The sequence below is a fragment of the Clupea harengus genome, chromosome 12 (genome assembly GCF_900700415.2).
Source record: "Clupea harengus chromosome 12, Ch_v2.0.2, whole genome shotgun sequence".
Lineage (NCBI taxonomy): Eukaryota > Metazoa > Chordata > Actinopteri > Clupeiformes > Clupeidae > Clupea > Clupea harengus.
Genome location: NC_045163.1, coordinates 23,806,931 through 23,832,762, shown reverse-complemented (window position 1 = coordinate 23,832,762; position 25,832 = coordinate 23,806,931). Strand labels below are relative to the sequence as shown.

At 43.0% G+C, this 25,832-nt stretch overlaps 2 protein-coding genes across 5 annotated transcripts in view; both read left to right on the top strand.

Moving 5' to 3' along the window:
• The window catches only part of nr6a1b (nuclear receptor subfamily 6, group A, member 1b), a 115,610-nt gene extending 111,745 nt beyond the window's left edge, over positions 1 to 3,865 (top strand). For both annotated transcript variants that reach the window (XM_031577688.2, XM_012839843.3), the window contains one exon: positions 166 to 3,865. In XM_031577688.2, the coding sequence (XP_031433548.1) occupies positions 166 to 293 (128 nt within the window). In that variant the 3' untranslated portion in view covers positions 294 to 3,865. The remainder of the gene's footprint in view (positions 1 to 165) is intronic.
• An 11,251-nt stretch (positions 3,866 to 15,116) lies between these two features.
• The window catches only part of nr5a1b (nuclear receptor subfamily 5, group A, member 1b), a 12,097-nt gene continuing 1,381 nt past the window's right edge, over positions 15,117 to 25,832 (top strand). Inside the window, exons 1-6 of one of the 3 annotated variants that reach the window (XM_031578005.2) lie at positions 15,117 to 15,319; positions 15,799 to 15,920; positions 16,138 to 16,279; positions 17,022 to 17,680; positions 23,584 to 23,703; positions 24,447 to 24,594. In XM_031578005.2, coding sequence (XP_031433865.1) covers positions 15,819 to 15,920; positions 16,138 to 16,279; positions 17,022 to 17,680; positions 23,584 to 23,703; positions 24,447 to 24,594 — 1,171 coding nt within the window. In that variant the 5' untranslated portion in view covers positions 15,117 to 15,319; positions 15,799 to 15,818. Of the gene's footprint in view, positions 15,320 to 15,782; positions 15,921 to 16,137; positions 16,293 to 17,021; positions 17,681 to 23,583; positions 23,704 to 24,446; positions 24,595 to 25,832 lie in introns of those variants that run through there. The other 2 variants (XM_012839847.3, XM_031578006.2) reach the window with 2 other exon arrangements.

The following is a 25,832-nucleotide window of genomic DNA, read 5'->3' as shown; positions in this document are numbered from 1 at the left end:
TGCAAAAGACTCGCTGCTGTTCATTAGTCCATACAATGACCATGGCCATTTTGATCTTCTTAGCTAAATCCTTCTCATCCATTCTATTCTGGGCTCACCATTTCTTTTGATTAGACAGAACTTGTCTGTGACCTCTCTGACTGTCTCATTTTATTCTTCCTTTAGGTAAAATGGTCACCATACCCCTGGAACAGCTCCCCCTGCTGTTCAAAGCCGTCCTCCACTCCTGCAAGTCTAACCTCAGCACAGTGTCCTCCGCTGGCCTGACCACTCGATCTGCACCTGGAAACTGAGCCACGCCTCCGTAAACCCACCGTCCAATAGGAGGAGAGAGCTGCGGGGGGGGGGGGAGGCTCCGCTGACAAGCCACTCCCCTCCCGCAGCTCACTTTGTGAATGTGACAAGCAGCTTTTTAAGAAAACAAAGTTGTCCCCCCCCCCCTCTATATCTATTTATTACACGACAGAGATGAATGTATGATTCTGTTCCAGAATGCACAAAACAATGCAAGTCACAGTGCAGTTTACAAAAAAAATCTGTTAAATCAAACGTTGACAGTGTAGCCAGTATTTTTATTTTTATTTTTTTGCCCAGACTAGTTCTCAAGGATGTACTCTCGTCAACGTTTTTGTTTTCTCATGTTTGGAGATGCGATGCCAGGATTGAACTGCATGCTAGCCAAATATACTACCTCAGTTGTTCCATGTTCAGGCGCTGATTGCCCTATTTACCTGTGTAGAATTAACCTGTGTAGAATTTACCTGTGTAGAATATTCCTTCTTCTCATAGTCGGACTTGGTGCATAAACGACAGCAACTCGTCACCATTTTTGTTTTATTTTTAATCATGAAATTCTTGGTTAAAAACTACCAAAAGTGTCCAAAGATGTCGTCAATTACAGCGTGTAGTTGAGCTTTAAGAACTTTATATGCAGCATATATATAGCATATATATATATATCAAGAGGCATTGAGACATACTCGCCTACTGCTGTGTCTTGGCCTCCACTCCACTTGCTAGTTTAACTTCTAGAGAACAATACAGGTATTTTAGTCCCACACAATGGAAGTCTGTGGAAGGGAGTGGACGGGTGATAGCTTTTATTCTTGGGTTTGATTGTCCTTGCCTACACCAAAGAGTCAAAGTATAGTTTTGTTGGTGTGATGAAAGGGGCCACTGGAAGGACGTTGTACATTTCGCGACTAACCAGTCGATTGGCCAGTAGACTACGCCCCAGTGTGCCACCTTAACATGCTCCAGTTGCCGTGGAGACGAGAAGTGCAATATGCACAGTGTGAGAACAGAACGAACAGCCCCATGATTGTGATACAGAAGAGGGAAAAAAATGGATGCTGAAGTGTTAGATATTGGTACGGCCAGCCGTGTTTTTGAACATGCTTCATTTGGTAAGGGTCCTTTTAGAACTGTGCTCTCTGTGTGTATGTGTGCTATGTTTATGTGTGTGTGTGTGTGTGTGTGTTTCTTTGTTTTTTTGTGTGTGTGTATTTGAGAGAGAGAGAGAGAGTGTGTGTGTGTGTTTGTGTGTGTGTGTTTGTGTGTGTGTTCCACATGCATCCGCCAAAGGGTTCCAGTTGCCGTCTAAGGACCTCTCTGGTCTTTCTCTTGAGGTCCCTGAAGACTTGTGTTTTAAACAGGGTAAAAGCGAGTGTATTGTACTGTGTTAAGAAATAATTCTCAGGAATCACTTTTGTTGAAGTACATATAGAATTGAGTAGTGTTAGGTCCTGGGGACATTGTACTTCCCAGTAGTGGATATATTTTGTCCTTTTATTTTCTTGGGATATCTGTGATTTTGGTGGGGTTCTATTTTCCTGGTGTGTGGAGGATTTGAGTGATTAAGTGCTAAACTTTAACTTTAAAAAAAGAAGAAGAAAAAAAACAGGAGACCATTGGGTGTGTTTCTTACCTGGACTGGTTAGAAAGCGTTATAATCTTATGTGGTGCTATATTATGCAAGTTAGATTAGTAGATTTCTGGGTGAGCCAAGACTTAAGAGACAAGCGCTCTCGAACCCAGCCAGAAGAATCAAGTAGCGCACACCCAAACGCGGTCGATGGTCGAGGTGGAACTGACTGACAACACATTTGCATTTGACCAGTTTTTGTTTTCTGCCCCCTGAAAACATTCCAAGTATTGCAAAAAAAAAAAAAAAAAAAAAATCTTATTTCTTGTGTGTCTGAATGTTTACATATTTGCACCAGACAATGATTAAAGTGAAGTAACTGTGCCAGATTGGAAGGTTTTGCTATGCTGTGCATGTACCCCACTCGTCTGTGGCCTTCGGGGCTGTTTGACGCCGTGGCCAGGCTCTTCAAGTGCCTCCATTGTGTTCCTATGCTCACCATGCAGCCATGAGTATGTACTGCTCGTGTAGTTCATCAGCTTGTTTTGCTGTCTTTTTTTTTTTTAAACATGTTGAATTAGATTGTATGTTTTGTTCTCTTGTATTGATGATCATTGTGAATGTTACATTTTTCTTCTGCTTTTAAAAGAAAATATCCTTTTAGTTTTCTGTGTTCAAGCGAGAGGTGTTTTTTTTTTTTTAATTATTATTCTTTTTAAATGCTCTGTTCTAATGCAATAGTTCAGAGGGGATGTGAGAATCACTTTCCGTGTGAAATGCCAAATACCACTCCGTTGTCCCGGGGGCAGTGCCTCTGTCAGTGTTTTTGTTTTTGTTTTGTTTTTGTGATCTCAGGTCTACAGAAGGGGTTCTGCCTTTAGTCGATAGGTGGTGTCTAGCTCAGGACACAAACACTCAGGGATGCATTTAGTGACCTGGCAGAGATTCACCATGTGGCAGAGATTCACCATGTGGCTCCACACTGATCTGGCCACCCTTCTCGGGAGCCGGACATGGGCACTGAGTGCTCAGCCTGCTCTCTCTCTCTCTCTCGCTCTCTCTCTCTCTCTCCTCTCTCTCTCTCTCTCTCTCTCTCTCTCTCTCTCTCTCGCTCTCTCTCTCTCTCTCTCTCTCTCTCTCACACTCTCTCTCTCTCGCTCTCTCTCTCTCTCTCTCAGGTGGGTCACAAGCCACTAGAGGTTTTTCCTTTTCAGTCTCCTTCCATCCACCTCTCAATGTGTTTTTTTTATTTTATTTTTTTTTTTTTATCTATTCTCCTGAAAGATGAACTACTGAAACATAATCTGAGGATTGGAATGCCTCGTCAGCCTTTGTGCTGATAGGTCGATGGACATTCACTGATGCATTGGCATTTTGAGGTCATATTTTTAAGCAGATGCAATCATGGCTGAGTGTACTAAAAAGCCACATTCACCACTCTACTCAGCCATCAGATTTGAGGAGGTAGCGACTGATAGCCACATCAAGGGCTAAGCAAGGTATAGCACATTTGTATAAATCACCCTTTCCCTCAATCAAATCATGTAGTTGTACTTGCCATAAATGTAGCACGGTCATTCATTGGAGCTCGTCTTATAAAGTGGCTTTTGTCATGAATGATATTCTGGTGTCAAGCGACTTGAATGTACATCTCGTACTGTGAATTTAATAACATGTTGTACAGTGAGTCTCGAATGGTCCATGAGTAACAGTTGACCAATATCATCATCATCATCAAATGTCAGAAGACCTCCATCGTTTACTTTTAAAAATTCAAATCAGACATCTTCTAATTTCACTCGTCTTGTGATGTTATAAATAGGTGTGAAGTACCACGTCTGTGATGCCCGGTTGTCTGGTTGTCTTCACCGGCCTCAGCTTTGCCTCTCTCTGCTGATGCTCTCACTGGGGGCTACCTGTGGTAGTGTGACCCTGAAATGTCCACAGCATGTTTAGAATGTTAACTTGATGCAAAATAAATGTGAACCTTATGCAACTCTATTCAAACCGCCTCCGCGTCATTATTCCAGTGGCCTTTTGCTCCTCTCCAGTCTGAAGGTGGAATCAATGCTAAACCAGAAGAGGGTTTGAATGGATGCACTGTCTGCCTTTGTCCGAGTTTGTCAGCAGATTTTGTAGGACCCTTTTCTCCTCACCGGCCATGAACTTCGGCCCCTGTTGTTTTCAGTGCTCCCCGAGATTTCTCTCTTTGATTTGGGCCCCGTGTCTAAACAGAGACCTTATCACCGTAATCGCCAGCCCAATAAGATACCCGGTGTTTATTTTAAGCTGTGAATAAGCTTGCCTCTAACAAATGCCCTGGCAGAGAAGGTCACAAGCCCAAGCCAGCCTGAGTGCCCCTAGGCTGCTATTTACCCTACGATAAACGCTCTCCATCATGATCACATCCACCTCTTCCACATAAGAGTGAAGGGGAGGAGGAGGCGCAGTGAAAGTGCTGAGTCAGCGGCGTAAATCAGCACACGCCTGGCAGCTGCATCCCTCCGCTCCGCTCAGCCCCTCATCTTCCTTCAGATGGAGCAGAGGGGTGAGTTCTGTTTTTAGCCAAAAACGGGTCCTCTCCTCTGGGTGTCCACTCCAGATGGAGGACAAATGACTTCCACAAGCACTGCAAATGAACTGGAAGAATGATCCAAGGATGCAAGGGGTGGGGGGGGGGGGGCATACTTAAATATGAGTGCTGTGGTTTGTTATGGTGTATCATTACATAATGATGAAATATCCCTCTCTTTCCTGACTTCCTGTTGTACCGGTGGCCAGGGATTTGCCCAGGGGACAATACTGTTTGACCTTCTGCCTGGCCGCGCAGAGGAAGCTCGCTCTCTTCCGTCTCGGAGAGGTGCTCAAGTGCCTGCAAACCACCTCTCTATTTATGGGCTTCCTCCAATGCAGGCCGAAGGGAAGTGGTCCAGTGTTTGGGATGTCCTTGGCCACTGTCCTAGGAACTAACGTTGCCCTCTCTCCACTGCTTACGGCACAGCAGGGGGCTGGAATGAAACCGCCAAAGTAGTGTGCTACCTTAGGATTTCAGGCTTCCAGCTTTTCATACATTGTGGGGGTATTTTTTCAAACAGCCAATGCCTTGTTGTTTCTGTATGGATGAGCAGAACTGTTGTCCACGGGCCTGCATGTACAGCATATTTCCAGGTATAGAGAACAGATTTCATAGAAGCGGAACATTCACATGCTTTTATGTATTTCACGAACAAAGTGACGAGATGATCAATAGACAGTGGTACAGGAGGTAGAGAAGTCGTTTAGTAATCAAAAGGTTGCTAGTTCAATTCCTTGTCGAAGTGTCCTTGAGCAAGACACTGAACCCCGAATTGCTCCTGATGTGTAGTGTGTCATCAGTGTAAATGTAAAATGTGTAAACATTGTAAGTCGCTTTGGATAAAAGCGTCTGCTAAATGACTAAATGTAAATGTAAGACCTGCACAGGCTGTGAGAAGCTTAAGATCCTATACTGATTCAGTATTCACAGAAGGTGAATGCCTATATAATGCTTTACATTTCTTTTTACCTGGGATAGAAATGCACAAATAAAGAGTTTTTTTTGTACGATTAGCTAAAGATTAAAAAACATTTATGAAATGAGTGCCTGTCAGCTGTTCTTCAGACAGTTCCACTGAACAATCAATCCAAAGAACAGCTGAGTCCCTAGTAAACCCCCAGGTAAACAGCGTGTGACAGTAATTGATACTGGACCAAACCATATAAACATATTAAGACTGTCCATTCTGGAGAAGGCACAGGCAGTGGTATGCGTTCGCGGGTGAGGGATAATATTGTGATTGAGATTAGGGTTCAGATGGTGACCCCTGACTAAGCACTATCCTTAAAAGGGCTTGTCGTGGCCCCCTGCTGATCGAAGAAAAAACCACTACAGAATCTCTGTAGTCAGGAGGCCCACACACTACGCCTCAAATACAGTAATCTTATCTGTACAAAATGTCCAATATCCCACTACAGAGATGAGTCAGATAGGAGGCGTAACAGTGATTTAAGAGGGGATGAAATGGCCTTCACTTTAACTGACTTGAACAGTGAGATGGACTCTGCTTCCCCTCCGCGCTCACCCCCCCCCCCCACCTCATCCCAAACCAAGTTAGCTTATTGACCCAGTCCACATCCGCAGACTGATATCTTTCACATTTCTGCCAGAGGGAACGCGACCATGGCAGGACTCAGAGATGCCACTTGACATATTACTGTTGTTGTAAGTGCGTATACTTTTTTTTCTCCTCGACACGCGGAGCATGTTTGGTTATGGGTCAACCCAGTTTGTGAGAGTTCTAGTGTTTAGAGTGTGTGTGTGGTTATTCTTTTTTTTGCCTTTTTTTTTCGCACTGGTCCAAGGTTCCGCAGGGTTGCTCTGGGTGAAACGCACCCACGTCATGACGGGCTCGGGCTCAGGGCCGGGTCGCCAGCCTTGCCTCGTGCTGACCCCGGCACACTGCATCTGGGCCCACGCACACACACGCACACACACGCACACACACACGCACACGCACACACACACACACGCACGCACCGCCACACGGACCCACACCGACACTGCAGGGAGGGAGACAAGAAGACAGAAAAAGGAAGAGAGAGAGAGAGAGAAAGATGGATAGAAAGGGGGGGGGGGCAGAAAGAGATAGTCAAGATATAGAGAAAAAGAGGGGAGATATGCAAGGAAGGGAGTGGAGAGAGAGAAAAAGGGGGTGCAGAAGGAGAATAGGGGGGGGGGGGGGGGAGGCGAACATGACGACAAAGAAAGAGAAGATGGCGCCAGGGGAGGGTGGAGAGACAGGCTGCTGGTAAGGGTAAAAGGTAAGGGTAGAGAGATGCAGCCAAAACAAAAAGAGCGAGAGAAAGTGGAAGTAGAGAAAGCTGGGGGCTCAGTCCCAGGAATGCAAGTGTGCAAGGCTACATCCATCTCTGCGCATGGCAGGACAGGTCAGTGGATGAGCTGGAGGAGGAGGAGGAGGAGGAGGAGGAGGACAGAGCAGGGAGGGGTGGGGTAGGGGTAGGGGGCATCATCATTTCACAGTCTTCATGATAGCTGTCAGGGTTACTGCCACAGACAGATAGCTAGGGTAATAGAGAAAATGGGCCATGTCTGTGCTGGTGCCAGTGTGTGAGTGTGTGTGTGTCTGTGTGTGCGTGACTGTGTGTGTCTGTGTCTTTGTGTGTGTTTGTATGTGTTTGTATGTGTTTGTGTGTGTGTGTGTGTGTGTGTGTGTGTGTGTGTGTGTGTGTGCTTGCTAAAAGGGGTAATGATGGCCACACCTGAATGAGACACACTCCAGGAGCGTGGCAGAGAGCAGAGAAGACATGCTTAACTGAAGGGCAGAGAGATAAGAGCCTGAGGACCACCATGCACATCACACACACGCACACTCACAAACACACACACACACACACACACACGCACACACACACACACACACACACCAGACACACACACACACAAACGCACACACACACACGCACACACGCACACACACACAAACGCACGTGCACACACACTCACAAACACACACACACACACTGAGGGAGAGAGGGAGAGAGAGATCAAGGCTATGAGCTACTGCAGATACTTTTTAGAAATTCTTTTTGATTGCCGCAAAAAGAAACGTTTCAAAATGGCCTGTAAATGTGAAACAATTAATCAGACAGCACAAACGTATATTGACCACCCAAGGCAAACACATCTCTACCGATGAACAGAGTAAAAAATAACACTGACGGGCATCGGTTTAAGTCTGTTAGACATGCTTTACTTTGAAACTGACCTAAATTCATTCTTTATCTCAACACAAAAGTGTCTGCATTGGCTGAGTGGGCCTAATGTAGATCTGTAGACCAAATATAACACCAGTGTGTTTAGACTAGCTATGTCAAACTGGTAGGATAATATCAGAATAGTAGGCTCCCATTCCTGAGATACAAACTTTGTGCGTTGACAAAAGCCAGTGTTAGGGCACAAATCAAAAGGATGAAGGTCATCTTTTCTGTAAACGGTCAGGGATATTCTTGCATTTTTATTTGTAAAAAAGGCCGTTCCTTTTCATGCGATGATATTGTTGTACTGCACACCTAAATTGCTTTGACCCGTTACCGATTTACAACGCCACCTTGCACAGACGCATTGTTCTTTTCCAGATGGAAAAGCTGTATGATGCGCTGATACTGCAGATCATGCATACAACCCTGGTTCTTTTCACTGAGGAAAAGCGCTTGTTCATTTCATCCAGAATATGAAGATACAGTTCTCAATGCTCATCCATCCAGTACACCAACCTGAACTTTTTAACAGAGCTCTGCGTTTCGGTTCGGTTCTTTTAGACCAATTACAGAACAACAATGACCAATTACACTTGGCATCCAAACCAGGCGATGGTGGCCTTGAATGTGAAGAAATCATTTTCATTTTGGCAATGCATTCAACCATCTGCGCTTGGTGAGATATTGAAGTGTCTCAGAACCAGATAGCTGTGTTATGCTTGGGTGTGATACTTTCCACCTTCCTGTCTGGGCCAGCAGTGCATTGGCAAGAACTACTTAACAAGTTTTCAGTTTATCAAACAAAAACTCTGAATAGACATTCTTATAGTGGAGGCAAGGGGGGTGGGGGGGGTGGGGGGGTGGGGGGGGGCAGCTGGGAGGATCAGAGATACAGACTTTTATTAAAATTATATTCGTTGGACATTTGAAGTTCATATCAACTGAAATCCAGCTGTCTATATTCATGTGTGAAATGCAAAAGACGATGCAGCAAGAGCAGGAGAAGTAAGTGAAGCCTATATAATGAGCGCCTCAACCGAACACACACAGCCATGGTGTCTTTCTCCCACACACCCCTTTATTTTTATATCCAAATGAAAGTCATTGAGGGTTAAGGTAATGCCATGCAATTATTCTGTGTAAGGAGAGCATTCTTCAGAACGCCATAGCATATTCTCTCCAGCATAGACTCCACACCATCTTCTAGATGAAGTTACTTTAAGAACTGAAGTTACCATATCTAACCTGATGGTGGTAGTGTAGCGGCAGTGACCTCAAGATGAGCTACCATACACAGGCCATTTAACTGCACTTCTGCAGTCTGAAGACAAATGCGGTAGCCTAGTGTGAATTCACACTTTATTTAGTGTTGTTAGGTTATTGTTGATTGGAAGTGTAACCACAAGTGACATGAGTATTTGAGTAACATTTGAGATTGAGACAAATTATCTGAAAGTGTTGCACCTGTCAGCTATTAACTTATGTTGCTCTGGGCCCGTGTTTAGAAAGCATCTTAAGGCTAAAAGTAGACCCTTATTTGCTGATTTAGGAGGAACAGCTATACGTTTTGGGATCGGAGTAATTCATAACGCCCATTAGCGCTAAAACTAGCACCTAAATCTGGGATAACTAAAAAGTAGTCGAGAGGACTCCTAATCACTAAGACCAACTCCCAGACCAACGGAAAATGGCAGTTTCTAACAATGTTTTGGGCAGAATTATCCTATCTCAAGCACGAGGGAATCATTATCGCGTTTTTAAGGAAGGCAATACGTCACTGACCAACTGAAACAACCCACTCAGTTCCGACACTGAACTGAATTTAGGCTAACGTTTGATTGTAAAATTAAACTACCCTAATAGCAAAAGGTCAGTGGACCACTGTCGGCCCACTGGGGGCAGAGCTGTTGGTCCACTGGCCTTTTGGTCATCGGTTTTCGGCGGTCCGCTGGTGAGTTACAGACAAACGGATCAAGGTTTTGCCACTCGCGTTCAAAACATTTTTCCTTAACTCATTTATAGTTTAGTTCTTCAGTAATTTTCACAAACCCTTAACCTTTTTCATAGATGAGCGTAACAACAGTATTTTTATTGACAAGTAATTTTTAAACTTGAGAGCCTTTTAGTAGCCTACCCTATGCCTACCATGAACTTAATATTTTAAATAGACTATGCCAAGGCTATGATTTAGAAATAACAGGAATTGCTGATATGTTATGTTATTTTCTTAATATCTACTACCAGAGCGGACCAGAGGTGGCCGTGGACCGATGTATGCTTGCTATGTGGGTAACTCCTGTCTACACAAAGTTGTCATCATACAAATGCATTTTTAAAACTGTGCGAAGATAGTCTGTCTGTGTAGCGTATTCAGTTATTATTTAATGTGGAGCACTTACTTATTTATTTATTGTTCTCTGCTGCATGCCTTCTCACCGGTGCAGACCTGCTGCTCATCAATTACTGAGCTAATTGAAAACTCCTATCAAACGTATCAAACGAGTTTTCAATGGTCGTCAGGTATCATGTGGTCATAGCAAAGAAATCTTTCTCTTAGCTTAGGAATTCTCGCTTTTCCTTACTAAAAGGTGGTTTCATGCAGCTGCTTTGTGAATAGGATTTAGGAGAAAACTTTTAGTTAGAAACGTTTAGTGTGACTTAGGAGTAGGCTAGGCTTTGTGAATGCGGGCCCTGTGCCTACTGGCTAGGGCTCGACCTCTCACAGGTTTTCGTAGAAGAATGAAATTAGAAATCAGTTTACCAATCTGTAGGCCAACGTTTACATTTACATTTACATTTAGTCATTTAGCAGACGCTTTCGTCCAAAGCGACGTACAATGGAGAGGTAGAGGATAACGAGGACAACGTAAAGGATTAGTAAGAAATGTAGCAATCTGCACAGTGCAGGTAGCCTACTTTCAGGGAGGTATATTAACTATATGTTATACCTAGCCTATTGGATAAGGTAGTGAGAAGACAGAGAGTAGAAAATAGTTTGTTTTGGATATGTGTTTTAAAACGCCGGAGACACCAACTGACCACGGAGCCTACAGGGTCTACTCAGAGCGAAGGTCATCCCTGAACACGCAAAAGCATCCTTTCTGAACATCAAAAGAGCCTTAACCTCCCGATACAAAGAGAGACGTTTACATTTAGTCATTTAGCAGACGCTTTTACCCAAAGCGACTTACATATGTGTGACTTACAATGTATACACATTTTACATTTACACTGATGGCACACTGCACATCAGGAGCAATTAGGGGTTCAGTGTCTTGCTCAAGGACGCTTCGACAGGGAATCGAACTAGCAACCTTCTGATTATTAACCGACTTCTCTACCTCCTGTAGACGTGTTCTAATGTAGTAGGCATATGGAAAACACGCACATTCAATGAAACAAAAATCCTAATGAGTCTAATCCATTTGTGAATGACTTTATTACAACAAAAAAACAACTTGGGTTTCGTGAACTTTGGGGGCAACGCGCATCTCTATATAAATGACTAATTTGACCATGACGCATATGGCTTCTCAAGTGAAATTAATTCGGTGCATGGTCGAGTCCATTAGGTAGTAGCTATTAATTAATATGCGAAGCGAGGAGGGAATTATAGCCTAATTGACGTCAGTAATAAATGTGCGAAATAATGAAACTGTTGGGAAATTGTTCTTGACGTCAGTAATAAATGTGCAAAATAATGAAACTGCTGCTGTTGGGAAATTATTTTTTGTATTTCCTTACCCTCTAGCTAAAGAGGTAAACGTTTATTTTGACTATAGCCACAAATAAGAACGGGGAGGGAAGCGGAGATATGCAGCATAACCGCGTGCGATAGGCTACAGTAGGACGACTCGGGTGGCTAACCTTGCGAAAGCTTTTGATTGTTTCTCCATTGTTACCACACACAAAGCACATTTTCTATGAAGGCTCTTTGCAGAGAGACGCAGTTGTTTAATTTCACCTCTCACCCAAGCCACCGTGCATTCGGACAAAAGCTAGCAAAATTGTACGAGTCGAAACAATCGCAGCAAGAAATACATAACACGTCCATTTTAAGAAACACGTGTCATCCTTAGACATTGCCTATTACAGCACATGTTAATCACACAGGGCTGGTTTTCCCGATAACGGTGTCTCTTAACGGTTTACGAAAGTTGTTTACTTTTCTACGCGTGTTTCCCAAACCATTTATGAAGAGTTCCCCTTGCAGAAACCGTCCTACGTACACCTTAAGTGGCCGAATCCATCTTTTTGGCACCGATTGCTGTCATTCACGTAGGCTTGAGCCAGCGATATTTATTTACAGCTGTCTTTCAGTGCCAAGGCGAGTCTTCTTAGATACACTGGAGTGTGACAGCTCATTTTGCATTTATAAACAGGAACACCAAGAACGTTCGAAACTGACAGCACAGGGTAGTCTATCGTTTCGCTACGGTAGTTGTTCAACCATAGACATATATAGCTTTATATGTCTATGTGTTCAACGACGCTTTTGGGAAATGCACCCCAGAGTAATCTCTCTCACTCCGCTGCCGATTCAACCTTAGGAGGCCTATGTCTTGCAGAATCTTAGCTAGGGACGTTCTGGGAAACTCCTCGAAGCGTTGATAGCCCAATTTAGGAACGATGTAGCGTTAGGAAGACTTTGGGAATCTCCCAGGCTAATAATATTAACCGTTGAGACAAACAGCTAGCCAATTGACCAATAGCTTTGATATATGCACATAGATTACAATCAGCCCCATCCTTTCCTCCTCTGGACTGGATTATAGGCCTTTTTATGACTAGCTACAGGTGGCTCTGTCATCATACATGATCATGAAACTTTGTTCTCACTGATAAACAGCTGTGGCTGTCCCAAAATATTAATCACTGCATTATCAATAATAATAACAGCTAACGTCGAGTTGGCCCACTTTTGAGAATTAGAAGTAGGCTACTTGAGAAATAATTTTAGGCTAATTGACCCAATGAAATTCCTCCTTTCGGTTTTAGTTTCATCTCATAGTATAATCATGTGTAGGCAATTTAGCCTACATTGTTGGAATGAAGACTGAAGACTGTTACAACCAGTGTAAACTGTTGCGTGGCATAAAAAAATAAAAACGCCAAAAGAAAATGTATGCAAAATATATTGTTAAAACTTTGAGTAGAATGCAATGTATCACTCACATATGATTTATTTGCACGATGTGATGAAGTACCAAGGAAGTTTTAAGGCACCATCTGGCTCTCCTCGTGGCATTCTGTTATCTCTAATAGGCTACACTTAGCCAATCACGCTGCTCATCTCTGATAGGTCTGTCACACGCAAAATATATATTTTTAAATAGACACATCTTTGCTCTAGGTCCAGGGGCCTAGCTTTTAGTGTGGAGGTTTCTCTGTGATGGATGCTGGGAATAGCACCATATGGGGCCACTTGGGGTGTTTTTGTTCTTGTGTGTGTGTAAGTGTCTTGAGGAAGAATTAATGTGTGCGCAGGTCTGTCATTCCATTGTCACATTTTCAACAGTGCAAAATGGAACATCGGCAGCCACAGCTAAATGCGAAAATGTCAAAAGCGTGGCCTACACAAGGGATAGTGGAAACTGTTTACTTAATCATTCCATTGTGGTTCGGCTAATTTACAGAGAAAATAATTAGTTCTCCCCCGGTTATGGACCAAGTTCGATCTAATCTGCACCATCCGGCAATTGCTTTCATAAAACCTGAGACGTCACTCTTAAATTTGGAAAATGAGCCTACCAAACTATGCTTAATGTAATAATGATTCCAAGTCCAAGCCCATTCACGTATATAGACACGATATGAGCTTAGTTAACATTCAGGTTATGATGTTAATTTGAAACAAACCAGTACTCCTTGCATCTTCAGATTTTTTCCAGGAGCTATTTAGTAGCATCACAACAACAACAATATGTATTATTATTATAATTATTATTATTATTATGAATGATATTGATAGTATATAAATAATATATAACAATGTTATTATGAATTATAACATACTAATAATAGTATTGTTATTCATTATATTATTAGTTATAAGTAATAGTGTAGAACTGATTACATTTTTCTCAACGTTTCACGAAGATTCGTCTCCTTTTTGTACTTCTGCAAGTTTTACAACCCCATCCTCATATTATTATTAGTGTTGTTGTTATTATTTACATCAAATAGTTTGGCCTGCAAATATCCAGGCCTATGTTTTCAATACCTTCTCTTATCTCGGACTGTTGTTGCCCTTGAAAATCCACAATAAAGAGGAATGCGCAGCAGCCGCTTCTGACTGAAAAGGCAGCACGTAGATTGATCGATCATGTTTCTCAGTCCATTAATTCGCGTGCCATTGATAACGGTTTAGTTCATATAGGCATCTGAACTACAACGGGCTACTTTACTGAACCCCTCCCGGAGTTGCCCTGGTCGAATTGGTCGCTCACGTCTCCCCACACGCCTGAGAAATAATCAAAGCATGCCAATTCTCCATTTGGGCTGCACGATCTTAAACTATTCACAATTGAACACCAAGGGATTATTTTGTCATGTTTTAGGTCTATTTGTAGCAATCGAATGGGAATTTAAGGTCTATGAGTGCTCACGTTGCCGTTGCCAAGTCAGGTTAAAGCACAGTCCAAAAGTTGCCACATTTAATTGGCCTGAATTGAGAATTATTTTATTCAAGTAATTGCAACAATAAAATAATAAACATATAAAACGGATCATCGTATTTTGTTTTTTTATATCAGTATTAGGCCTATTTGTTTCAATTCGGATGAATGCTTTTACGCGTTTAAAAATAACTTTCGCTAAAATCTAATGGTTAAATATTACAGGTTTATTATTATCGGCCGATAAGATGGGTTAATAGCAAGTACATGTCAAAGTAAAGTAAGCCTAAATTACGCCAGGATATAAAGAAAAAAAACAGAATCAACAAGCTCTTCGAACATTTAACTTTTTTGCAGTTCACGATTATTTGAGTGGTCTAATGTCCCATTTAATTAGTCGAAATACTTTGAAGAAGAGATAGCCTCGGCCTACCTGCTTTCCTCTAACTCCCTCGCAATGAATACAATGATCTTCAATGTCTTTACAGTATCTTTTTGTGAGCGCAAAACCATGTAGCCTATTATACAGCCCCTTTTTGTCACCACAGGCGCACTGTAAAATCCTATCTACTACTAGCCTACATAAACGTGCATTACCTTTACCAGAACAGCAAACAGCACAAACAGACTAATAGCCGACTAATAGTCGACTTGTCCAAACGCATGTCTTTCTGGTAATCTTCAACGAGGCGGAAGAGACGACTATGCTTATAGTCAGTGGTTTGTCTCCTCCTAATTATGAATACCTGTCCCAGATAGGAGGTCTTGCCTGTCCATCACTTGCGCTACGGCCTTCTTCGCTCCCCCTCTGTGTAAATATGAAGAGGTGCAACACTCCGTGGGTATGCAGATGCTAAGCGTTGATGGGGCCAACTCAGTGGATGTGAGCTTTCTGCTGTCGATAAACTCGTGGTCGTCTTGACAAAAATTGTTAAGGTCCTGGATTTGGCATAAGTGAGAGCTGCATTGAAGTTGACATAGACTACAAGGCAGTCATCGTAGCTAAACCGCATCGGCGTTGAGAACAGCGCATATCTAGCAGGTAACGAGTCTGTCCGGTTGTCACTGTAATTCGATTGTGAATGATATGCATTAAGAACAGAAAGTGGTAGAAATGTTATTGGTATCGACTTCTACCGTGTAAACCGGTGAAATACATGGGCTACAGGGGGAGGCAACGATAGACATATAAACTAAATTAAACGTATAGATATGGGAAAGCCTATTCTCCTAAATGCCTAATCGAATCGACAGATAATCCTATTTATTTTATAATAGCCACATTCATTTTCTTAAATGGAAATTATTTCTAAAACTCTGAAATATTAATTTGCCTAAATTGTCAGACATTTACCAACATCTTATTAGTAAATATAAACCTACGCCAACATTAAACACTATATTTTTATAATGCCATTTTACAATACCATTAAACATTGCAAGTGGGTGATTAGATTTTGCAGACTATTTTAAGCGCATTAACGAATTAGTTTTATGAAATCTGACTGATATTTTTGACAGGAGACATTCCGTTGAAAGGAATGGAGTACAGTTACGATGTTGATCTGGAAGAGTTATGTCCTGTTTGTGGAGACAAGGTGTCCGGATACCACTACGGACTACTGACCTGCGAGAGCTGCAAGGTACAGTAATTAAGTGCAGTTAAATTAATCTGCGCGATTTATCATTCATAAAATGTGAATTTAGCCGATGATTCCAATAATTTTGGAATGTGTAGACAGAACCAGACATTTCTTTGGTAGTTCTAAGAGCAGAACAAGAAATAGAATGTCTCACAATAACTTTGTAAATCACAAGCCCTACATTATCAGTGATGTTTTTTTTTTCTATCTTTCTCAGGGATTTTTCAAAAGGACGGTTCAGAATAACAAGCGGTACACTTGTGCAGAAAGCCAGGACTGTAAAATAGACAAAACACAGAGGAAAAGGTGTCCATTTTGTCGATTCCAGAAATGCCTCAGCGTTGGAATGCGATTAGAAGGTATGCCATTTATGTAAGAATCTCTATTTTATGGGTTATACAAGACAATATATTCACCCTATTTCAATTTAGAATAAGTTCTTAAAGGTTCCTAAAGCGTAAAGTTGTGTTCATTTACAAGGTAAATTAAATTGTTTATTTTCGATTAGGCCTAATGTGGCAAAACCGCTTGTATTATTTTGAGTTTATTTAGCCCATTGGATACCTCTGATTCACCCGCCATGTGCAGATTGATAGTCATCATCATAAGGAGGCTATATCCTCTTCTGTGTTACACAATGAATCATGGTATTATTACTAAACCTACTTAACATATGTAATAATCTCTCAAAACATTTAAGTACGTTATAGAATTGTCATAAAAAGAAATATTTTGGTTTAACTGTCCCCCCGACCGAGATGTCTTATCAGTCGTCGAAGGCACATAATAGGCCTTTACTGTACCATGTGGTTTAGTGTGGCCGAGTGTCAGAAACCTACTAGTGTAATCAGCCAATTAAAACAGGCAGTTATTAATAGGCATAGTGTACTGCGCACGACAGACTGATGGTGATTACGCGATGTTCTCAGTTTTTGAATGAAAATGATGTCACACTGATATAGCCTTAATGGTAACTGGGTAACCTACTTGTTTCATTACAATGAGAGAAATGAACAATTTAGCACAGTTTTATTGTGACAGGGGTCTTAATTTGTGTTTAAAGAAATTCTGCAAAATAATAACGACATATCTGTCTTCCAGCTGTCCGCGCGGACCGGATGCGCGGGGGCCGGAACAAGTTTGGCCCTATGTACAAACGGGACAGAGCCTTAAAGCAGCAGAAGAAAGCTTTGATACGAGCCAGCGGCCTCAAGATGGAGTCCACCCCGCCGTTAGTTTCCCCCACGCAGACGGACTATAGCTTCTCCGGCAGCCTCCAGGGGTTGCCGCCAGTTCCCAAGAACATCATGCCCGCCACCTCAAACACCACCACACCCACAGACTATGACCGCAGCTTGTATGGTCACGCATCGCTGGGCATGACCATGCCCACGCACGGGCCCTTACTGAGCCAGTACCAGTATACCTCCTTCCCTAGTCGATCTATCAAGTCCGAGTACCCAGATCACTACACAAGCTCCCCGGACTCTGTGGTCGGGTACACGTACCCGGAGCAGGCATACCCAACCGGGTCACCTCAGCAGGGTTGCGTGCCACCCTTGGTTCTGGAGTTCCTGCGTTGCGACCCAGACGAGGGCCAAGTGCAGAGCAAGATCGTGGCCCATCTGCAGCAGGAGCAGAACAGCCGGGGGAAACACGACAAGCTCAGCACCTTCTGCCTCATGTGCCACATGGCGGACCAGACGCTCTTCTCCATCGTGGAGTGGGCCCGGAGCTGCATCTTCTTCAAAGAGCTCAAGGTAAGCTGGCCAGTATAAAGCCCGACGTAAAATATGGCACAAATGTCTTTGGTAGGGACTGCTAATGCGTGTATTTTATATCCCCTCCATTTACAAATGTTTGAAGACCTAGTTCAGATACAAACGTTAAATTAGCCTATGAGTTTTTGGCTGCGATCTGTTTCATCACGGGGTTAAAAATGAACCAGATGGACATGGATACAGATGTAGCTTCGAGAGATTGAATTCGGTGTATTGTATTCCGCAACGTATTTCAGCAGTGGTCAAATAGGTTGACACACAGAGACACAACAGACAGTCACATGTCGCCCGCCCCTTGAACGCGCTGCTGTTTACTGAACGAACAGGGGCTTGTCCGTTGAACCCTAGTGATGAGATGATGATGACGGGGGTAAACAGTGTTGTACTAGCAGACAGCACACGACGCTGTTGAGGGAAAGGTGTAGAAAGAGAGAAAGAAAGGGAACGGGTTGGGGAGGAGTGAGTTGGGGTGGGGAATGAAAAATTGAAATTAAATGATATCTGAAATTATATTTGTGTGAGCCTGGCTCAATTTCTTCTTTTGCCTTTGGTATGGACAGATGGCTGGTAACTGTGGTTTCTGGCTGTTGCTTGTATTGTGGCTACCCACACTGGTTAAAACAGAATACATTTGATAATGTCAGAGGTTAAATCTTGTTTGTGGGGATATTCTTCCTTCTCTTCTCTTCTCTTCATCATACCACCTATTGCAGTGTTCTTGTTCATCCAGATCTAATGAAGGATCTGAGGCTATGGTGACTCTTCCTGGTTGGAACACTGCTTTCTATGAATTCTAAAACCCATAATTCCATGCAGAGTGTTGGTCAGGGTATTTCACAAAGCAATATATTATTTGTAGAATTTATTTTAGAATTGCTCTGTGCCGTGTCAAAGAGCAGGTGATATGTCCGTTCTTCTCTATTATATCCATACTTGAAAAAACATGTAATTTATATGATACCTTTACATAATATTATTTATTATCATATCTACACATCCAATGGTTGACATGATATTACTACAAATCTAAATAATCATCAGCATAGACTGGATCAAATGCATTATTACTTTTCCCTAATTTGAATGCTCTTTTACAAGCACAACTTTTAACACGCACACACACACACACACACACACACACACACACTATTGCATTTATTTCCAGCGCAAAACATTAACCACATTTTCTGGCATTTGCTGGCGTTTCTTGTTCTCAGAAATAGACATAGCAATCTAAGCTCTGTGTATATATTTAAAACCCCTGACATGGTCTCGAGCTATTTCTCATAAATGGCTGGCTCTGCCGGGTCCGTGCTGGGGAGGATCGCGCCATCAAGCATGACTGGCCAGGGGAGTTGCTAATGGAGGCTGATTCACCGGGCGAAAGGGGAAGAGATGAACTCAAGATGGACTCAAGTGCTTCATTATCCACTTGTGTTCAAATGAGTTTGGCTAGTGGCCCTTGCCCTGCCAGTGCACAGTGAAGGAGCTAGCTAGTACTTAGGAAGAGAGGGGGAGAGGGAGGGATTGTAAAATATGACTGTTCCCCTGTGGTTTCCAAACTTCATGCTGAAGATATGTCAAAACAAGAATGATTTTGATGTGGATGTGGTGATTTGTGATAGTTGATGTGTGTGTGTGTGGGGGGGGGGGTGGGTGTGTGGACCTAGCCATTTTATTAGAAGGCAGATTGTTTTCCTGCAAACTAGAGCTTTTATGTTATGCCAGGGCTTAGGAAATCAGGATCTTTTGGATCTTTTTGAACCAATTTCTTTTATAACTTCTCATCTGACTCCCCCCTATGGCTATGCACACACTATGTGCGTGTGTGCATGTGTGTGTGTGTGTGTGCGTGTGTGTGTGTGTGCGTGTGTGCGTGTGCGTGTGCGTGTGTGTGTGTGTGTGTCTGCACAGGAATGAAAGAAATGCTTGCAAGCACACATGTGGACGTGCCGTGCCGTTCTCGCTGCCTTCCCATTGTACTGTGGCAAGGATTGAACATGGTAAGGTCGTGTTCACGTGTTAAAATAGAGAGCTCTCGAGGCCCGGCTCAGTGTGCCTCAAAGGAAGGAGGCACTTTACTGCTTGGCCTCAAACTCCCAGAGATTCTGATTCTCACCACAATTTTACCATTGTTCAGTCTGATAAGCTCCAGATGAACACAATGACAGATTTATGTCCAGATGCATCTATTTCAGGGACAGAGCCTTCAGTTTCATGCCTGTCTTGGGAAACAAATTGCAGCAAATATGTTGTAATACTGACATTATGAAACTGTGTTTGTTTGTGTCTGTATTCTATAAACATTAATTTGTTTGTGTCTGTCTTCATGGGCTCCGGTAATAAGTAGAAGAGATATTGGTTGCGTGGTTACTGGCGGGGTGGAAACTGTATGTCAGAATTCTGCACACGGCGTCTCACAGAACTACTTTTAACGTGGTCTTGTGGCGCAAAGAAAATGTGCACAAAGAAATCCATTAGAGCTTTTTATATGAAACTTTTCTCAGGCTTCCAAACACTTAAACTTACTGCTCCGGCAGACTTTGGAGGGCTGCAAGGAAGTACTCCCAAAAGTTATTTTCACTCATAGTAATTGCATTCCGTCGAGCAGATAAGCAAGGAATGTCTGTACCCAGGTCTATTGTGTTCGGCTATTTCACGCATGTTGTGTTTCAATTATCTTCTCGGGACCTAGATGACTGGGATGACACTATTTTTTATATAAAGAGTTCTCTTCAAAATCATTTTGCCCTCAATACACAATCTGCTAGCTGCCGGTCACATCTCAATAAAAGGTGTGATTCTACTATGGCAAGTAAAGCTGAATTTTGCCATTGCATCTTTCCATGCTTTCACTACCAGTGAAAGGGAACTTTGATTTTGTGGTAGAATTTCAAGAATATGATCAAGAATGATTCATTGTCAACGTTATTAAAGGTTTTTGACCAGTGCTTTAGGTTATAGCAGAGTTACTTACATGGCCATCCTTTTTACTATTCCAAACAGACACACCTGTCACCTGCCCCCAACCACACATGCCCACTGGGTGTCTGTCAACACTTGACATTTCAGTCAGACAGTCTGCCCTGGAAGGTGTGATCTTTTCATTAAAGGTTAATCGAAAATGATAACATTTCAATCAAATAGTTTTGAAAAAATTGAGAGGCATCAACCTGAGCATATCTTCTAAAGCCGGAATCAGTTTATGTGTTTTTTGCGGAAATAATTCTGGAAATTTGGTGCAGTGAATTTATTTTCAAAGTCTACATTAAAAAATATTGACTCAGACAGAAAATACAACAACAGACTGCGGTCTCAGTCACATAACTGTATGATTATGTGTGATACAGTGTGAATGTATAAGAGCATGCTAGCCATATACAATAATCTGTATGATAATGTGTGATACAGTGTGAATGTATTGAAGCATGCTAGCCATATACAATAATCTGTATGATAATGTGTGATACAGTGTGAATGTATTGAAGCATGCTAGCCATATACAACAATCATTTGAGTCTTTGCTGTTTGTCTTCCGTGCCATTGCTGAGCCGCTACTGTCTGATATTTGACAACAGCACACCTCCACCTTTCCACTCGTTGATGGCTAGTTTCCAGGTCTTTGTGTCTTAACAACACAGGTGTCCCTACACACGCGCACCCACACAAGCATGCATATATAACCACACACATACACACACGATGACATGAACACACTCACGCTTTCAAAAACAGGATATGACTAGACAGTGTATTTACCTTGTGCACACAAACACAGTGTTTGTTTAGACTGCGTATTACCGATTAAATGGTGCCACCACTGGAAGAAGATAAGAGGAAGTTGATTAGAATATCTATTCTGTGGAAATTCCTTGATATTCCGTTTTGGTGTTTTTTTTTAAGACCGAACCTTGGACACAGAAAAAAGGAAAACCATAAAAATCTCCGAATCATAAAAAGTCATAACTAGCTTTGTTGTTTTCGTTGTGTGCTTTGCTGCTCATTTATCGTGCGACTTGTTGTTCCTTACCATTGAATCTGCTGCTAGGAGGTGCTTTGATAAGGAGGGGAAGGAGTTCGGTTTAGGCCCTGTGCAGAACACAAGCGACTCGCTCGCCATGCGCTGGGCAGATCAGAGCAGCTGCCGCATTGAGTCTTTAAATGAGGTCTGCTCCTGTGTGCTAGCGAGTCAACAAGTGTAAATGTGTGACCTGGATGTCAACAGCTTCTCTTAGTGAGTGGCCAGAGGTCATGCGCTCTTAAAGGATCTCTGTACATCAAACATATGGTCTGTGTCTATGCCGAGTTAGTCTGCGTCGTGAATGCTTCCTCCTTGAGAGATTTTCGTTTTGTAAGTGTAGGTAAATCTCTCTCGCTGTCTCCAAGTATATATATACAGTATGTGTTCAGATTTTGCATCTATGGATGCTTATGTGTTCTTGTATGTATGTATTTTTGTATGTATGTGCATATGTGTGGGAGTAGCATAGAAATGTGTGTTGTGTATATCTCTGAATTGAATAGATATATTTAAAAAGTGGGGTGTTTGAGCGATTCAAAGAAGGCAAGCTAATTCTAGATGATTCTAGATGATTGTTATGTATGTACACAATTAGCTATGAGAGAGTCTTCTTGTGGTTCTTTTGACTTTCTTCTAACCTACCCATAGAAAAATGTGCTGTAATGTAATTTAGGGACGGTTTCCATATACATGGTATACGAGCTCAAAATATCCCCTTTAGTACAATGAAGTGTGAAGAATACTTGTGCTATGAAGAATACTTTACAACTCAATATTTATATGTTGGCTAAACATCCACAGAAGGACAATAAAATTGGTCCACAAATTAGAAATTAGTCCACACATCTCACATCTCCCCCATTAGAGCCCGACCGCAGCATCATTGTGAGCGATTTGACATTGAAGTCCACGCACCACTACCTGAGGCACCTCATGGCTGTCAGCGCACGGCCGGCGTCACTCCAAAAGGAATGTGTCACACGCTCGCTCCCCATGGCAACAGCGGAGTGGCACAAAAGAGGAGCATGCCTTTGTGGGCACATCTCTGAGGCATAGCTCAGGATCTTTGGGTGATGGCAGCACACTCCTCTCCTCTCCTCTCCTCTCCTCTCCTCTATTCTCCACGCTCTCCTCCACTTCTCCGCTTGCCTTAATGGTGGGGGAGGGAGATGGGCTTTTCTTCAATGCATTTTGAAGAATGGCTGCTATCAGTGTGCCTGAGTTAGTCACATGACCTGGTGAAATGAAAGTTGAGGTGACAGTTGCTTAGCAACGGCATATCAAAAGTATATACAGTAGTTTCTTTGTGACGACCCATTTTTCTCAGTTTCTATCACAAACTCAAATTTATAAAATTACTGTCCCTATGACCCACAATACCCGCAGACCGTCATTCACGGTCGCAGCGCTGCTATTGTTCAGTGTCCACTCTTCATTTCTGAAGACTTTTTTCTGTTCACCAAAACAATGTGATTGAATGGATGGAATCGACTCACAGCACTCTTGAGTTAACCTAAATGGGCCTTGTATGCCGGACTGGGCACAGAGGAAAAAAAACTATGAAACTCTCTGCAAGACAGAGAAAGACAAGAATGCAGGGGAACACAGTCAGCCATAGATACAGAAGGAGAAGGAAAAGAAGGAGAAAAAAAGAGAGAATCGGAGATAGTGAGAGACGGAAGATGGACGAAGAGAGAAAGACAAACCGGTTTAACAGATTGCCTGCTCTAAGAGAAAGACAAACAGGGTTAACAGATAGCCAACTCTGAGAGAGAGAGACAAACAGGGGTTCGTACTGTACTACTGTGGATGGCCTCTGCTCTGTTTTAAGTCCTTCCCTGTGCTGTGTCGGTGGCCTCAGGTTGGGGACCAGATGAAGCTGCTGCATAACTGCTGGAGCGAGCTGCTGGTGCTGGACTACGTCTCCAGGCAGGTGCAGTACGGCAAAGAGGACAGCGTGCTGCTGGTCACCGGGCAAGAGGTGAGGCCTCAGTCCACACGCACACACACACACACACACACACACACACACACACACACACACACACACACACACACCAAGAGGACAGCGTGCTGCTGGTCACCGGGCGAGAGGTGAGTCCTCAGTCCACTACAGAGGACATCTCATGGATTTGGTCTCTGGCTGACATACATGTACATGCACACAGTCAATAAAGAAGGATAGAAAAATCATACACCATTACATACACACACACAGACACACACACATACTCAGACACACACACACACACACACACACACACACACTCAATACTGGTCCTTATGTTCTTACAGAATTTTTGTGCACCTGCTTTATTAAAGAAACACGTCCTCTCTCCCTCTATCTCTCTCTCCCTCTCTCTCTCTATCTCTCCCTCTATCTCTCTCTCTCCCTATCTCTCTCTCTCTCCTTCTCTCTCTCTCCATCTCCCTTTCTCTCTCTTTCTCTCTCACTCTCTCTTTCTTTCTCTCTCCTCCATCTCTCTTTCTCTCTGTCTCTCCCTCTCTCTCCCTCTCTCTCTCCCTCTCTCTCGCTCACTCATACACACACCAAACACACACTCTCTCACACACACACACACACACACACACACACACACACACACACACACACACACACACACACACACACACACACACACACACACACACACTCACTCCCAGACTCTCACTCACCCTTGCTGCTGACCCAGTGTGTGCTAAGGAGCATGTTTTGTCTGGCAGGTTCAGATAGCGCACATCGCGGCCCAGGCGGGCGCTACCCTCACCAGCCTGGTGCAGAGGGGGCAGGAGCTGGTGGGCAAGCTGCAGGCCCTGCAGGTGGACCGCCGAGAGATCGCCTGCCTCAAGTTCCTCATCCTCTTCAACCCTGGTGAGTGGAGGACACCCTTAGGAAGGAAAACAAGTAGGCTAACAGATGGACCAAAGATAGCTTGAGTAAAAAAAACATTTTACATTTTTTTTTATTGTCAGATTTTTTTTTATTGTCAGATTTTCTATAGAGGTTTACATAATCATAATATCTTAAATACTAATGATTTTTTTCCAAAATAGTGTAAACCTAGACTGCAAATGTCTACACGTCGGTTTGTATTCCATAAAGGCTCAAGTGTGAGTGCAAAGCATCTCTGTGGCTAACTGACATGGAGCTTTCTCTCCCTAATGAAGATATTGGCTGTGTGAGTGTATAACTTACTAATAGTCTCTGAGGCTAATTATCCCCCTGCACCTCCATGATCTGGGTACGTGAGATGCACCTTGGCTGTCAGTGTAGATCTTGGCCAGAAGCGTTATCATTTCCATCATCATCGGGTCCCTCTCACCTACAGTCACCTCCATCATCCTATTCCAACAGGCTACTGATGGGCCTACACTTCCAATCAGCACTTTAATAAATCTCATTTAAAAAAATCAAAAAAAGAGGGAATATTTTCAATTTGAGGTTTGACCCTGAGTAATTATCCACTGAAAAGATGGACATTGAATTGATTTCGCGGTGTGATAATGAGCGTGCATAGCCATATGCCAAATTATCTCCTTATTGTGCACAGAGGCTTAAACGCTTTGTCTAGATTGAGTCACTCTGTGAGCGGGTAATGGGCTTAATTAAAATGAGTGGTTTCCTGAATAGGCTGTGTTTACAAAGGCATAGAGCGGCGCCCTTCATCCATAGTCACCCTCAATGGGGGTTTAATGGATTGACCCGCCGCTCGTTTGCCTCCCGACTAACACTCATACGTGGGGCCGCCACATTTGCGGTGGGGGGGGGGGGGGGGGGGATGGCCTTTTATCATCTGTGTTCCCTTAAGTGATGGCAATTTAGTGGGACCCTATGAGGAATAAAAGCTGCTTTTAATAATAAGAGTGCTTGAAGGGGCTCAGCCAGATCCCTGACTGTTTGTGTGTGTTTGTGTGCGTGTGTGTATTTGTGTGCGTGGGTGTGTATATTTGTGTGTGTGTGTGTGTGTGTGTGTGTGTGTGTGTGTGCACTCCTATGTGTGCATAGTGCACGCGTGTGTATGTTTGTGTCTGTGTGGTGTAATTGCATGCATTGTGCCTATGGGGTCAGAGGTGCATGCAAAGGGGGAACACAGAGAGCTTTACTCAGTA